General features: G+C 47.1%; 1 protein-coding gene across 2 annotated transcripts in view; it reads left to right on the top strand.

The window, feature by feature from the left end:
• BAHCC1 (BAH domain and coiled-coil containing 1) overlaps positions 1-16,305 on the top strand; it is a 332,705-nt gene that overhangs the window by 167,643 nt on the left and 148,757 nt on the right. The window contains exon 3 of one of the 2 annotated variants that reach the window (XM_086931009.1): positions 11,480-11,650. In XM_086931009.1, the coding sequence (XP_086787135.1) occupies positions 11,480-11,650 (171 nt within the window). Of the gene's footprint in view, positions 1-11,476; positions 11,651-16,305 lie in introns of both variants that reach the window. The other variant, XM_086931008.1, reaches the window with a different exon arrangement.

Genomic DNA, 16,305 nt, shown 5'->3' with positions numbered 1-16,305 from the left:
AACATAGCATAGCATAACAAAACATAGCATAGCAAAACAAAGCATAGCATAATAAAACACAACAAAACATAGCATATCATAACAAAACATAGCATAGCATAACAAAGCATAGCATAGCAAAACATAGCATAGCATAGCATAACAAAACTCAGCATAGCATAGCATAACAAATCAAAGCATAGGTTTAGCAAAACATAGCATAGCAAAACAAAACATAGCATACGGCATCACTCACCACCACCACAGCATCTCTCTGGGGCACCACAACATCACTATGCGCTACCACAGCATCACTGAACGCCACAGCATCACTCGTTCGGCATCACAACATCACTCAGCGCCACCACAGCATCAATCTGTGCAACCATTTAACAACAACTGGTTCAAATATGTTCTCTCAATGTTTCAAGCTTTATTGCAAATGTAACAAAAAGATGTTATATTTCACTTCTGTTCTTGGAATTTCGTCACAATAAAATACACTGAATATAATCTTCACAAAAGTTATTTATAAAAATTTAAGCTATTGCCATTATAAATTACAATAACTTTTATTTAAGTATTAATTATAATTATTAAAAATAAATAAAAGCCATTGTTATTTGTAATATTAATACATGTTAGTCACGTAAATACAACACATATTGCATTATAAATGCTATGGGTGTCACATTTGCGAAAGTTATAACTATTGGCATTGTAAATGACAAAGCTATTAATTTCGCTATTTTCAAAAACAAAACATAAATAAAAAATGTGTAATTTACAATACCAATAGCTCAAACTTTCCTAATGCGAGACCTATTGCATTGCAAATACTTGTTTTAATTGCAGTACTCTCACTTCTCAATGGGGCTGGCATGCTCGTAATGGGACATTACTCACACTTCTCAGCTGGGCTGCTGTAGTTCTAATTGGACAGTACTCACATTTCCCAGAACGACAGTACTTGCACTAAACAGTATCACTGCTGTACTTCTAAACAGGCAATACTTCCTAAGAAGTCTGCTATACTTTTTTTGTGCCAGTACCTATATTTCTCATCAAGTCTGCCATTTTCATACTCCGCCAACTTTACAGTTGGTCAGATATACCCTACATAAAGCTTCAGCTCCCAGACTAGCTACACAAGTGTCCCCCTTGGAATAAAACAAACCAGGGCCGGACTGGCCATTGCGGGCACCGGGCAATCCCCCGGTGCGCCACACGGGAGGGGGGCCCTGGGGGCCGTTTTTGTTACAGGGCCGATTTTGCAGCATACCTGCAAAATCGGCCCTGAAACAAAAACGGCCGAAAACCAGCCCTGGCAAAGAACTTGGCGGCACCCACAACCCCCAACCCCGTCCAGGGCGGGGGGCGGTGGAGCACTTTGCCACGGCCGGTTTTGATTCCCAGTCCGGCCCTGACACAAACTCATCTGCAGTTAGACACACCAAAAACCTAAGGACGAAAGCCTTTAATGAGTCTTGCAAAGGGACAGAAAGAACCCATCCACTACTCCACATGCAGAAACCAAAGTAGATACGTTCTGCTAACATCACCAGCTCGACAAACAAACCCCTCTCAAATCAGTAAAGAAAACAATAGGGAGCAAATGAACAAACAAATAACTCAATGAAGAACCAAGCAATCTCAAAAGAAGAAACAATCGGAATGAAGATGGAATTTCACATTAACTACTGCGGATCAGATACTTTGCAGGCACCACAAGACAGGATACCATAAATTAACCATGGGCGGAGTTCACGGAGTTCTGCTACGCGTAACTCTGCAAAGTGCAAAAAAAAACTGCTATGCTACGCAGAGCTCTGCAAGCGGCGGAGTGTGTTGGATAAATGCTATTCGTGGTGATTTTCATTGCTAGGTGCTTGTCTGCACTGTGCAATCATTGTGAATGGCATCATGCACAGCACAAGCGGGCACTGCTTTCTTTCTGCCGCTTGAGTAGATTTTTTATTCGAGTGGCAGCTTTCTCAATGGGAGCGGACAGTTTCTCAACACGAGCGGTCGCCAGCATACACGACCACGCGCAATGAGAAAAATGACCGCCTGCATTGAAAAATCTCCAGGAGTTTGATTTTCCACGCTCGCGCTCGCCAACTTGATGTTGATGAACGCGAATGAGGAAAAATCTCGCCGGGCGGCAATTTTCCTCGCTTGCGCACACCGACTTGAAGTTGAGAAACGCGATGGAAAAAACTCAGCGGAGCTGAGTTTTTCGGAACTCCGCAAGCTACGCGTAACACATAGTGCAGTGATCTCCGCAAACACCGTGAGCGGAGCGGAGTTCACCACACAGTCTTACCATAAATTCATGTGTAGAGCAAAACGTCATATTGTATGAATGCGTTAATGGAGCTCCGAACACATCTAGACAGATCTATGGTATTTTAGAAGAATTTACAAACACAGAAACTTTGTAAACTTGTCCCATGTGTGTCTGCAACAGTTCAACAACATCACGTTGTACTTTAAATTGAAAATATCAAATTTTTCAGATAACGTACGTATCAACAGTTCCCTAGCCTCTTCTCCAACGTATATCGTAACATACTCTACAGGTGTCACTCATGGCATTCAAGCTTTTTGGAAGATAAGGAACTATAGTCACTGGAACTAAAGCCCAAAGCATCAAACATCATGAGAACAGCACACTCTAGACAATATGAAACAATACACAACAACTCTTGTTCCCAATCTCACGTGTGTGTTCAGTGCTTGAATCCCATAAGGCACTGTTCTCAAATTACTACCGTAGGCTATTATCACACCCCTTCTTAAGTCATTAATGGCAGACTCAAAGATTTTCGCCAATTGTAGCCCAATCTCTAAACTATCAGTTCTTGGCGAAATCTTTGAGAAAGACTCTACATATCAATTACAAAACCAAGAGGAACAAAGCCAATTTTGACACAACATCCGATAGATCTCAATGGGCATCAAAACTATACTGACTGATCAAAGGATCAAGATCAGCAACCAACTGACACTAGTTGATCTCTCAGCGGAATATGCCGCAGGTGATCCTTTGGCCGTACGTCACAATATTGAGCACAAAAATATTGTACTACCAATATATTGCAGCCTTAGTGCCGACCACCAAAATATAGTGAAGCTAACCATGTATACGTATGTTTAGGTTTACAATTCTTAACTCCACATCTATGTACCTTGATGGTACGTATATTGTCGTGGCACACAGATGTTGAGTTAGATATATTACATCTCTGCTTGCCAGTGAATACTTAGTTTAGTAGCCAATATTCTGCTAACGATATCTGGTGGCATGATATTTAAAACTCAGTATTCAAGTTTTCTTGAAGGCTGTAGGACAGGGCTGAGGTCAATGTGTTCTTGCCTGGTCTGGTCCACCCTCTTTGATTGTAGCCAAGAAATATAAATTGGATCAATGACTTCATCAGCTTGGAAAGTGCCCTTTGGAGTTCCATAGTGCTCAACATTCTTGGCATGGCTGTTACAAAATGCAGTCCTTGGCAAAGGTCCTAGATCACCACTTACAAATGTAAGCCAATGACTCGCCGATGTGCATTCAATGTTCGACAAGTTCCAAGATGTCTAGAACAAAATAACAAACACCACATGCACCTCTGTATGTAGGAAAATGTCCTTTATTTGAACGGAAGAAAGACAGAAAACCTTGTGTTAAATGGAAAATACCAGAAGTCCATCCCATTCAAATGGCCTCAGAGAGTTCACCACTTACTACCACAAAGTCGGAAAAACGTAGGCTATATTTGAGTTCGAACTGTCTTTTTTTATAAATCACCACTGTGCTCAAAGATGTCAAGTTATATCTGTTTTTTCTCTGAAACAGGTACACCATTACAAAATCAGGCATCCGGATTATGCCTGACTTTTGAAATGCATGGCAATGCAAAACCTGGTTTGAAAACACTTTAATGGCAGTTAGTACAAGAGATAATATAGTTCTGTGTATTTTACATAAAGCTTATTGAATGAAGATGGAATAATAATAATAATAATTATAATAATATTATAAAAATAATAATAAAAAGAGCATGGGGGAACATTGTAATTCTAATTTTATTTATATAGCGCTTACTACCCCTGACAAGGCTTTGAAGTGCTTTTTGGTGAGTAGCACGCTACTCCGGAACCCAAAGTGGATATGGGGTAGATTAGTATATTGAAATATAAGTTGTTCATTGGAGCAGTTGACATGTGAATCTGTTAAGTGAATTGAATAGGATAAAGGAAGGATAGAGGAGGGAAGATTCTAGAAAGTGTTATTTGGGAGATCATAGGAGTATATTGAGGTTTGGGATGAGTCAAAGGAGGGATAGGGGAGGAACAGTCTAAAAGGGTTGTTTGAGAGATTATAGTGATAAAATGAGGTTTGGGGTCAGAGATGAAGATAGAGGAAATATTGAGAGAGGTAAAGGATGAGATGTAAAGTACTGAATTGGAGAGAGTTGAAGCTTTTTTTTCTCTACACTGGGAATAAAGTGATAAATATATAGATAATTAGCTAAATAAGAAGGTATACACTTATAAGGAAAATAATAAAGTATTTAAAGTAGTATTATATAAACTCGCATATGTACATGAAGGGATAAATATTTAGAAACTCAGACCTTGAATGTTGCTATGCATAAAGCTAATTTATTTATTCTTTTTCTTATTATTTTTTTATTTGTTTATGTATTTATGTTTATTTATTTTAATTGTATATTTCCCCCCAATAGGTCAATAGTGAAGCACTTATAGATACAATTATTATGATCATATTTACAAATTGTGATAGATAAAATATATAATAATATATATTTTAACCAATAAGTAATGTAAACATTTGTTAAGCAGAACTATGAGAATATCTATATTTTCTTTTACAGTATGTAGTATGTATATATATATATATATATATATATATATATATATATATATATATATATATATATATATATGCAAAGAAATGTACATATTTAAATACATCCATATAATACGATTATGCATGTTTACATGCACAAGCATATGCCGTACATTTGTGTTTCGAGGATAGTGGTCATATAGGAAAACCTTCAAAGTCTTGCCCCTGATGCTTTCCAAATGGAAATCCACAAATCAGTTGCATCACATTGGATTACCCAAGAAACATTTGAGAGACTAAAACATAGAGGCAGATCTGAAGCTGTGTAAGGCCATAAGGAGTGAATTGTTGTCACCCTGCAGGAGATGGGAGAGCCCAGCTATCTATGAGTAAAGAACATCTAAACAGTAAGCTCTTCAGAGTGGCTTCTGAATAAATCACTGAAGATGTGCTAATGAGTGAGGAATATCAGTCAGTGGTAACTCGTCACATATCATTGGACCCTGGTTACACGACTTACCAGTCATGAAATTCGAACTGTACAGCGCTGTGAAGTATCCACGAGGCGTCTAAGAGTGATATTTAAAACCCTCAAATGAATTAATTATATATTTCCTTCAAGTATCTTTAATGGGATAGTTCCAGCACTTTTCAGCAGGGCTGAAGTATACATCACAAGACACAGAGTGCACTTATCTTATGTACGGTACCAGCATTTTGCGCTATACTTTTAAAGTGACGTCACCTCTTCTGCTTAATGGGGCTGCTATACTTTTATGGATCTTTGCCAGAGTTTATGATTGGCCTATTCTTCTTTTCAATAGAGCAGCACTTCCAAGGAGAGAAGATACAAATGTAATGGGTCAGGACCAGCTCTTGTTTGCACTGCTACTACGCTTTTGATGGTACAGTCGAAGAACTTGACTGAATGAATACAACACTTATATAATGCACTCCACAATAAAGTTGCCACTAGGCTCTTCTCTGCAGAACCACTTTTGGCGCAATAGTGCCAATTTTCTCATCTTGGCACTGTGTGTCTCGGCACTCTCTGATGAGCTGCCACACTTTTAATTAGACACTACTGACAGTTCCAGAAGGCCTCCTAGTCTTTTAATGGGACAATACCGGCTTTTCTCACCAGGGCTGTAGTACTTTAATGGGGCAGTGTCGACTAAGGAAGCTGGTGCTGTTAGCCAGACTTTCTATAGTCTCTCTTTTTCACTTCCGGTGCAAGGAGTGGCAAGCTTGCTGTGAATGCCAGAACCCCCAAAACACTTCAAAGCACTGCTTGTCTTCCTTGGGAAAGCCAGTGCCCTTTGGTGACTTAAGCTGGCAGTGCCATGAAAGCGAGGCTGGAAGCACTGTCTGCCCTTTCTATCCTTTGTCACTCTGTGTGGAATAAAATCCATGTCTTTCCAGCAGAAATAGCTTTACTAAAATCATCAGTGTGGATCTCTGCGCTGTTTGGTTTTATGAATATATTAATTAGAAGTATATTTTCTCCAGTATTTCTTCCCATCTGGTTTTATTCTTGTGAGAATGTGGTCTACAGTACTGATGGCAGTATTCCATATGAGTCTCCGGGTTAGGTTTCGAGGCCTCTAGAACCGGACATCATAGTGGAGATGAGGCCTCCTCAGTGATGTGTGGAGCTAACACAGCCTCATTGTGTAGGCCTCATCTGCCAATAACGCATGCGCTGTCGCTGCAACGGGTATTTTTTACTTTAAGGGGCTTGGAAACTGCCAATTGCTTACCATTTGTTGGCTTCCTAGTCTCTCTTCCTTGCTGACTCCAATTTGGTCAGCAGATGCCGGGTTCACTTTCTCTTCTTTCATGTGGAGCATGAACCAACAACTAGTGTCTTTCCGCTGTCTATCCACTGCTTGCTCTGTGATTGAGGTACTATTTTCTGTATTTGCTTCTGTTATCCCTGTTGCTTGTTCCTCTCGCACCCTTTCTACTCCATGTTGCTTCTTCTCCCCCTCCCACTCCTAGTGGCTTCTTCATTTCTGTGTTGCTTCTTTCCCTCCAACCCCCACTCTATGCTGCTTCTTCCCCTACAACCCCGCTCTCTATTGCAGCTTCCCTTCCTACCCCCTCTCCAAAGTGCATCTTGCCCTCCCACCACCCTGTGTTCCATGTTGGTTCTTCTCCTCCCACCCTGTGCTCCTGCCGCTTCTTTCCCTCCCACCCCCCTGTGCGCCTGCTGCTTCTTCCCCTCCCACCCCTGTGCTTCTGTTGCTTCTTCCCCTCCTACCCCACATGCTCCTTTTGCTTTTTCTCTGTTGCTTTTTCCCCTTCACCCCCCCGCCCCTGTTGTCCGTGTTGCTTCATCCTTCCCACCCTCACCTTTCCGTTGTCTATGTTTGCTTCTCGCCCACCCGCCATAACAAAGAAAGGGCTAGCTATGACGTGGGCAGGGCTGGCCATGTCATAGCGCTTTTCTTTTTTTACTGTCCCCTTCACTCCCTTCAACCCTAACACTTGTACCCACTCCCTTCCACATACCTTCCCATTGCCTGTCTTGCTCACCCCCACTTGCAGAAGGAGAAAAGCGCTATGACTGGGCCAGCACTGGTCACGTCATAGTGCTTTTTTGTAACTTTACTTTTAGACCTGCTGCACGGGCACACTGCTGTCCAGCTAAAAGATATTGGTGAAGTCAATAGCTCTCCCATAGGCAAGACCTATTGGTTTTGCCAATGCTTGTCTTAACGCAGCATCCATTTTCTGCTGCGTAATCCTGTTGCTGCGCCGCCCCGCATTCCTTTCGCCTGCTCGAGGCCTTGACACATTGTGTGGCTGAGTTGAGGTCAGCTCTTCACAACCTAGAGTGGGCCGAAGGGGTGGGAGAGTGGCGTGGAAGGGACTTGGCTCTCTATGAATCCTTTTCTGTGTCATAATGAAGGCCGGGACTGCAGACAGAGTCAGTGTAGTTTACAGGCCTGACTCACTGGAAGTTCCCTCTAGCAGATCCTGGTCCGGAGGTCTGCTCGGCTCCACTGAGTAATGGCCCCTCTGGAGACGTGTCTTCGACCCCTACAGTCTCTGCCCAGTGGTCACTCCTGGTCTTGAGAAGGCAGCTGGGGCTGGAGGTGGGCGTATACCACTAACGGGAGATGGGGGTGTGTGGGGTGGAGTCACTGTCAGGGATGCTTTTTCTACTCCATTAAAGAGACATGCATTCATTATACAGAGGAGGAGTGTCCTTGCACTGTCTGGCAGGGGGAGCAGCAGGGGTCAGCTGGGATCTATGGGGTCTTTGGTTGTTGATACCTGCCTGTGGTATTGGGACCGTTCAAGAAAATGTATATTCCAAGGAAGAAAACTGTAAAAACAACATAAGTTAAGCATCGTTAAACATATATTACATGCATGCTCTGACACTTAAACCAATGCATGGATGGTTAATAGATGCATGGGTGGATAACCCCTAGATTATGTTTATGCATGGGTGGTTCAATGAATTCATTGATGCACGGATGATTTAATAAGTGACGAACAGAATGGTTTCATGAATGCATGGTTATTTATAGGTCGGTGATCGGATTCGTATATAGTTAGATGGTTGCACAAATGCATTAAATGATGAGTAGTTCAATGAAATCCTGGATGGTGAAATGGATGGTTGAAAGGACACATTAAGTAATAATTAGGGTATATATGGCGGAATTGGAACCCTGGAAGGTGTGATGGGTGCTTTGACGGTGGGTGGGGGAAGGTTTTGGGGAGGTGGCTAGGGGATTGCTCACATTTCAGCAACGCGGAAGAGGTAACTGGCTGGTGCCTCTGTAAGACCGGCCTAACATAGGACCGCCCCTCGCCCCGCTCTCCAGACGACACTGTCTACAGGTTTACCTGTCTACAGGTTTACCTGTCTACACTGCTGCTTTGGAGTCGGTGTCTAGTCAGATGTCCGGGGTTGGGGGGGGGGGTGCAGCTGAGCATTGAGACTCTTGGGCAGACCCGTGTGCATCCTTTGAACAATCCAGGTATCCGTCCCTGCACCAACAACCATGAATTCATTAAACCATCCTGTCAATCAGGCGTTTAATCATTGGTGCATTCGTTTAACCACCCCTGCACCAGCATAATCACGAGCTTATCCACATAGGCATCCATTACGCACCCATGCATCAATTGAAGGCTGAGAACATACGTGTACCATGTTTAATGTCTGTTGTGCTGTTTTTCACTATAAATGTACATTAACGGAGCTGTGTGAGTCTCAGCTGTATCAGTCTGCGAACCCTGCAGTCCAAGGCTGAGGGTGAGGGGTCTTGGCGGCGGCCTGTGGTTCCCTGTGGTGGCCTTTCATCGGTGCTGGGGAGATCTCTCGTAGTATGGCAAGGCGGGCAGACACTGAGGTGGGCGCTGGGCTGTTGGGCTGTGATTGTATTTTTTATAATAATAAAAAAAAGAAGTTAGAATATTTGTAGTCCCCCCTGGACGAGGGAGGAGGGGGGGGGGTAGTTATGCAGGATTAAACACACAGTTCCTTCAGCGGGCTGTCTGCGGGGCCCAGCTATGTGTGTGTGCATGCCAGGCGTACGGGCCAAGACGTTTCAAAACACAGCACATCCCAGGGAAGCTCTTTTAGTTTTCCTGAGTTAAAAATAAAAGTTTCACTTTTAGTACATGTCTCATATTAGCTTAAGGCCGCCTGCCAGCTAGGAGCCGAGCAGGATGCGGGCTTCTCTCCAAGGGTGACGGGAGATTTAGATGTGTGCAAGGAGGGGGAATAGAAAACAGCGTGAGCTGGGCCGGGGTGAGGGGGTAGAGTGAAGAGAGCCACGGTGGTAAGGTGTAGAGAGGAGGGAGGTGCTAAGTGACTGCCGAAGAGATGAGGACGGACGGTGAGAATGACATTAGGTGCATGTGGCATGTGAAGGGAGGGTTGGGTAGGAAGGATGGCGCGAGAAAGGAGCGGGGGCGAGTGATGCGGGTGTGGACGTGGGCAGCTTATTCTATACTTACCTTTGCAGTCTTAGAAATCTTAGATCCGGCCAGAGGGAGGAGTGGGGCGTTCTCTGCCAGGATCCCGCGGCCCTGGCTTGGATGCGTGTCCACTGGGAGGGTGCCCGAGGATTTTTGTAGAAAATGAGCCACTGTGGAGCCAACAGCGGATACCACTTGCATTGTAAGGAGGGGCTGGGGCAGAGTCAGTCAGATGCCCATTTATGCTCCCAGAAAAGCATTTACTGCCGTTGGTGCATGCTTATCTGTGAATGGCCACGACGTGGCGCTGTTTTTCGCCGTTCATTCGTCCAGACTTAAGTGACCGGTCGGCCCTCTTAAATCCTGGCTGGCCTGGAGCATCCCGTCCCGTCTGGACTGTGACAGACATTGCCTCAGCGGGCAGGGGCAACTGGGCTTTGGGAACTCACCCTTTCACTAGAGATCAGTCCACCCGCTCTGTACTTCACGCAGGCCAGTCCCACCCAGTGCACTTCACCTCTGCAGGAGAGGCAGGCGTGTGACTAGCTAGGCTGGAGGTGTGTGGGAAACCCGGAGAGACTAGAAAATATTGGGACAAGCCCGAGGCAGGTGAATTCATTGTTTCAGGCCGGGGAACTGAAAAAGAGAAACAGGAAGGACAGCAGAAGAAAATATTGGGAAAGGCAGTTGAGCGGTAAAAGAGTGAGAAAGGCAGGAGATTTGGGGGCAGACTGAGGAACGGTAGAAAATATTGGGACAGGCCGAGGAGCAGCAGAAACGATTGGGACAGGTGGAGGAGCAGTAGATAAGATTGGACGGGACAAGGAGAGGCAGAAAAGATTGGAGCAGGCCAAGGCACAGGAGTAAAAGAGAGGAGCAGGCCGAGGACAGGAACAAAGATTGTGGGCAGGATAGTTAGAAAGAGAAATATTGGGGCATGCCTAGAGGCAGCAGAAAATATTGGGGCAGACAGAGAGGCGTCACAAAAGATTGGGGCAGGCCGAGGGGCAGGAGAAAAGACTAGAGAAGGCCGAGGAGCAGAAGGAAAGATTGGGGCATTGCCGGGAGCAGACCAAGGGCTGGGCGTGGCGGCAGAGCTGGGGCTGTTTGGAACAGCCCGAGGGGAGGAGTGTGATAGGCAAAAGGCCTGGCCAGAGAGCAGAAGGGGAGGCATGGCCCGGGAATGTTTGAGGCTCCGGCCCTGGCAAGAGCGGGAGAAATAGACGAGCCTGTTTTTGAACCATGTAAAAGTTAAGGACATAGTTTTCCCATTCTCAGCCACCCCCTCCCTTGCCGTGCTCTCCAGGCACCTCTTTTCCCAGGCGCTGGAGGAGGGGCGTCTTCTGGGCTCCAGATGGGGCAAGGGCGCTGTGCAGCCGGATACCACGGGAAACACGGGGGCTGGCTCGCGGCAGGTCCGCCACGGGACACCAACGGGCCAGTGCATGGAAACTGCAGTCCTGATTTTATGAGTTGAGCTAGCTCAGTGGGTTGGGCGCTTGCCGCAGACAGTTTTATTTTCCAGGCCAGTAAATAAAGTAAGAACAATTGAATTCCGTGGTAAAGAAGTCGATATCTGGAGACGCCTCTGTAGGGTTTGCTATGCACGTGTTGAGATATATGATTATTGAATCTTCATGACCCTTCATCTAGTGCTAATATTTTGATGTTTCATTCCAGCAGGCAGCATGATGGCAAACTCCTCGGCCTCGCTCATGGGGACCTTCCTTACCAGTGGCTTGGGGTCGGCCCCTGCGCACCCGGCGGTCCCCACCTCATCGCCCTCCGAGCCCTCCTTCCGGGGGCCGCACGCGGCGGGAGCCTCGCAGCTGTGGTTCTCCCACTCCCACGAAGGTAAGCGCGGTCTCTCTCGCCGCCATGTTGTTGCCCCCTCCTTCCTTCTTTCTGTCCTGTCTCTGCTGTGGCAGAATGAGCAGGCTCCATGTGTTTTCTTGTTCTTTCTTCTTCAGATTATTCTAGGGCTAAGAGAGATATTGGCGTCTTCGGCGGGTTGGCTGTAAAATGTGTGGCTTTAAAAAGCAGGCAGAGCAGGGACAGAATCCCTCACTTTTGTAACATTTCAAGAGAAGTCTTTCTACTCACTAATGCACGTGCCAGAGCAGTGTGGGGCCAAGTGGTGGTATGAGTATGCCCCAAAGCTTCCCTGGCCTCGTTTGTTAACATCTCCCTGAGACTGGCCTCTCGGGACAGACCAGCCCCGACTTTATGCTTTCTTCTGCACAAACCTGTAGCTTAATGGCAGCTGATTTGCATGTTTTGCTCAATGAGGAGAATTACAAATTGGTTTTGTTCCACATGCATAGGCATACATATTTACAGACACACAAATTAACACACATACACACACAGGCAGACACACCAGTGCATGCCCACATCCACCCATGCACACGCAACACCCACAAACCTATGCACACACATATGGAGGCACACATCCCCAAATATTTGCCACCACATGCAAAAACACACCCAGACACGCCCACGTGTGTGCATATAATTGAATGAACACACACACATGTGCAGAGACATAACAACTGGCTGCACTCTATGTGCCCTCACTCAAGAACTATAATCATAGTCAGCTCAGAAGACAGGCCCGTTGGCCTATGAGCAAAAAATAAATGATAGAACATAAGACCATTTTCCCTGTCAATACTCAGTCTGATGGTGAGTTGGGAAAGCAGGGCGTGTAATGCCATTGGCTGTCACCCAGGAGTACCTCCAGTGTGTGTGAACTCCGTGTGGGGCTTCATTAACTCCCCTCCACATGATTGCTGGATTGAGCTGAACATTGGTGTAACATCCCGACCAGGAGAGTTTGGTAGTATTTAGTTCTGTCCTGCCCCCGTTGCCTCTATGCGATGTAGTGTTTCATTATTTAATCACACCTCTGAAAATATTCCAGTTTCGATCCCCTACGTTAATTGTTAGTAAAGCTCCAGTTTTTGTTACTGTAAATTAATAAATACATTAGTAACACAAATATGTAAACTTTTTAAAACATACAGTGAAAAGAGTGTATTTCTGTAAGTTTAGGAGCAGGAGTCATAATAATAGTTAATAATTACGCACTTATATAGCGCACAACTACCCGGAGGCATCTCGGCGCTTGTACGAATACCGCCGAGGAACCTGTCCTGGCCTTTCCCTGTGAGGCGTCCACTCCTGGGCACCCCCAAGGTGAAGTCAGGCATCCTCAGCGTTGTTGGGGCCATTGTAGAGATTAAGCAAGCTATTGCCCAGAGGTGCAGAGTGGGGCTCATGATCAGAATAGGCACCAAGGCGAGAATGATCAGGTCCGAGGAAATTGAGCCCGAGACCCGCCGAGGCGGGAATTGAACCCTGGTCCTGGCCAGACTACTGCATCAGGGTTTGCCGCTCTAGCCATTGAGCCACACTTCTCTACTGACATGGTTTCCACTCAACAGCAAGCCGGCTGCACCACATGAAAATGTTCCCTGCATCGAGACCTCTGCGAGTTGAAGGGCTGAGGCACATGACTGGCTGATCCTACTCCGGGGCTTCAGCCTATCAGAAAACACCTGCTTTCCATTGCATCTTGTGCCGCTGCTTGTGTCATGGCTGTAGGAAGACAAGGGAGAGCTACACGAAAAATGTCACACGAAGTAAAATAAACAGATTTGGAAACACGCATAGTTTGAAAAACCTGTTCAGCAGATCGACAACGAGGTGCAGACAGGTGCGTAGTGGTGCCTGGCGGCTGATTCCTGTCTGCCACCTCCAGAGAGGGTTATCAGAATGTGAGAGATAGGCTGACTGACATGGACCCGAATTGGGTCAGAACTATTTCATAGAGGACATTAGTTTTCGGTGAATAAAGAATCCAAGACATTCTAGAATGATCCTTTGGCTAGTGTGGCTCCCATTGTGACTTCATTCACCCAATGCTCCTTGAAGCTCAGAAGTCTTTGGCACAGGGGAGGCAGTAATGAAACCCCTTAAAACACCCCACCTCAGACCTGAGAGGCCCTTTGTCCGCCTGGCACAACCGGTCTCCAGGCTGGAGGACCCTCAGGCCACGGCACTCACCTGGCCCTGTATCTAGGCTTGTGGGAGTCCCTGATTGGTGGTGCTGGTGGAGAATGGGGGAATTTACTGGGCACTCACCCCACCTGGGCGGTGGCGGCGGGCATTTGCTGGGCATCTGTGATGAGCGAAGAGCAATAACACAGGCGTGGCTTGCCATGTGGAATACTTCGTCATGTTGGTGGAGGTGGCGCGACTATTAGGCACATCCCCAATGTATGGATTATATGGGGGAGACCGTGGCCACGCACCTCCAGCTGGACATAGCAAGGCAGCATGCCTGCCAAAAGACAACATGTGGCAGCACACATTGCATGAAGGAGGGAGCGTAGGAGCACGCCTGCTGCAAAAGAGTGTGGCAACGCAGCTGCTGCCAGCCTGGGAGCTGCAGCCATCTGCAGGGGCGAGCATGACAGGGTGACTGCTCTGTCTCGAGAAGCCATGCATCACCACTGGGCAAGGTATCTTTGTAGATGCCTGATGCAAAAGAGAATAAGGCATGGTGCCCGCTGAAGGGCGAGACGTGGTGTATCTGGTTTACACAGGAATGTGTCAGCTTACTTTTTGCGGGAAAGACCTTTGCAGCATGCCAGTCTGAAGTGGTGTGATGCCTGTGCTAGATGCAATGTGACAGCCTGCCAACTACAGACACGCCCACCGCCAAATGCGCCCCAATGAGTGGCATTCTGCTCCTTCACTTTTGGAGACCAGTTTGTGGGTCCATCTCACTGCTTGGCTTACAGCCTGGCACGCTGCCCCAGGGGTGTCTTGCGGAAGAGTTCGTGGGTTCAGTCCAGGGCCTTGCATTCTCCTCCGCCTCTGAACCTGGCACTTTGCTCACTGAACAACTTTTATTGCTGCCCATGCCCCCTCGCCCCTCCGGTGGCACATATTCCCACAGTCCTCAAGGGGTTCCCCAGCTCATTATGCCATCCTGCGAGTTTGCCCCAGTGCCCTGCGCTCCTCCTTCTAGCGGCCGGGTTCACTGATGCCTAGGCACCTCTCAGAAGTGCCCTTCTGGGCCCTGAACTGCTCCAGTGCTGTCTCCTGGCACCAGAGCCGCTCCAGCCGTGATGTCGCGGGCACTTGGCAGAGGGTGGGAGAGGCGCTGTGTTCTCCTTCGCTGCCTCCGGGCTGTGAAAATACCTGGCGGCGGAGGTGCGCCTGGCCCCGCGCCCGACCGCACGGCCGCGCTTGTGTCTGGGCACGCTGTCCCGGCCCTGCCCTGTCTGTCTGTGCCCTGCTTGGCACAGGTCACTGCTCAGTCTGCAGGGCGCGGCGTGTGCGGCCAGGTGTGTGTGTCTATCTCCAGGTGAGGGCAACAGAGCCAGCCAGCGTGCAGGGTGAGCTTGTGCACACAGAGGCCGGAGACACGGGGCAGGAACAGTCACGTTTTAGTGTCTAGCTAAGGCTGCACTCCTGGGTGGTCCCTGGGGAGGGGGGGGGGGGGGGGGGGGTGCGTGCGTGCGTGTGTGTGTGTGAGTGTGTAAAACGGTGTACATACCGGATATGTGCCCAGGGTGCCCAGTTTGTTTACAGATATGTCTCGACACTTGGAGTGCCCTGGGATCGGAGTCTGCATATTAAGGCACTACCATGGGAGCAGAGTGGCAGCCACATGTGTTTGTATAAGCGGACAAGTGCGTCGTACTTTCAGGCGAGTCCTAAGCTGTGTGTATGCTGGGTGGGATATGAGTGCAGTGAGGTGCATTTGTGAAGGTTACATACACATCAAGAGAACCATGGGAAGTTTGTGCAGTCAGGCATGTGTGCAGGCATATAGGCGTCTGTCCTGGGGGTCTCGAGATGTGTGTTCTTGGTATTGGCGCATGTAGGCAGGTAACACCACTTATTGGGGGGGGGGGGAGGCCTTGTGCGTTTGTGCGCATCCTAGAAGTCTCAACCAACTTTGAGCACGCTTTGTCTCTTGTGTGACATTGGTGTGACACAGGTGGTTCTGTGACTGGCACCTTGTGGTTTCTAAAAGTGTGCCTGCAGGACTGTGGATGGAGGTGGTGGTACCATGGGCAGAGAGGTGGATTCTGAGTGACAGTGCAGATGTGAGACGTTTCTGAAAGAGACGCCAAAACTTCCCTAGTTTATATATTTATATCTACTTTGCTTGAGGAAGAGTCTCAGGATATTGTTTACTATGCAAACAGAGACAGCCAAACAGATGAAAATTATGAAACCACTGCACAGAAAGACAGACACTGAAAGGCAAGAGTCAGGCTTTTAAGAAGACAGGCAGAGTGGCAAATGTTTTCAGAGAGACTCAGGTTTGGAAGCATCTGTAGTAAAATCCTCCACAGACAACTCCACACTGACAAATAGACACACACAGGGATAAGCACACACAGCTAGGGAGATGAAGATGTCCGAACACAGAGGTTGGCTCGGGGCTTCGGGACTAGAGCGCTGTGTGCGTACTTGTTGGGGAGGGT

Source organism: Lissotriton vulgaris, chromosome 7 (genome assembly GCF_964263255.1).
Source record: "Lissotriton vulgaris chromosome 7, aLisVul1.2, whole genome shotgun sequence".
Taxonomy (NCBI): domain Eukaryota; kingdom Metazoa; phylum Chordata; class Amphibia; order Caudata; family Salamandridae; genus Lissotriton; species Lissotriton vulgaris.
This window is presented reverse-complemented; position numbering and strand designations above follow the sequence as displayed.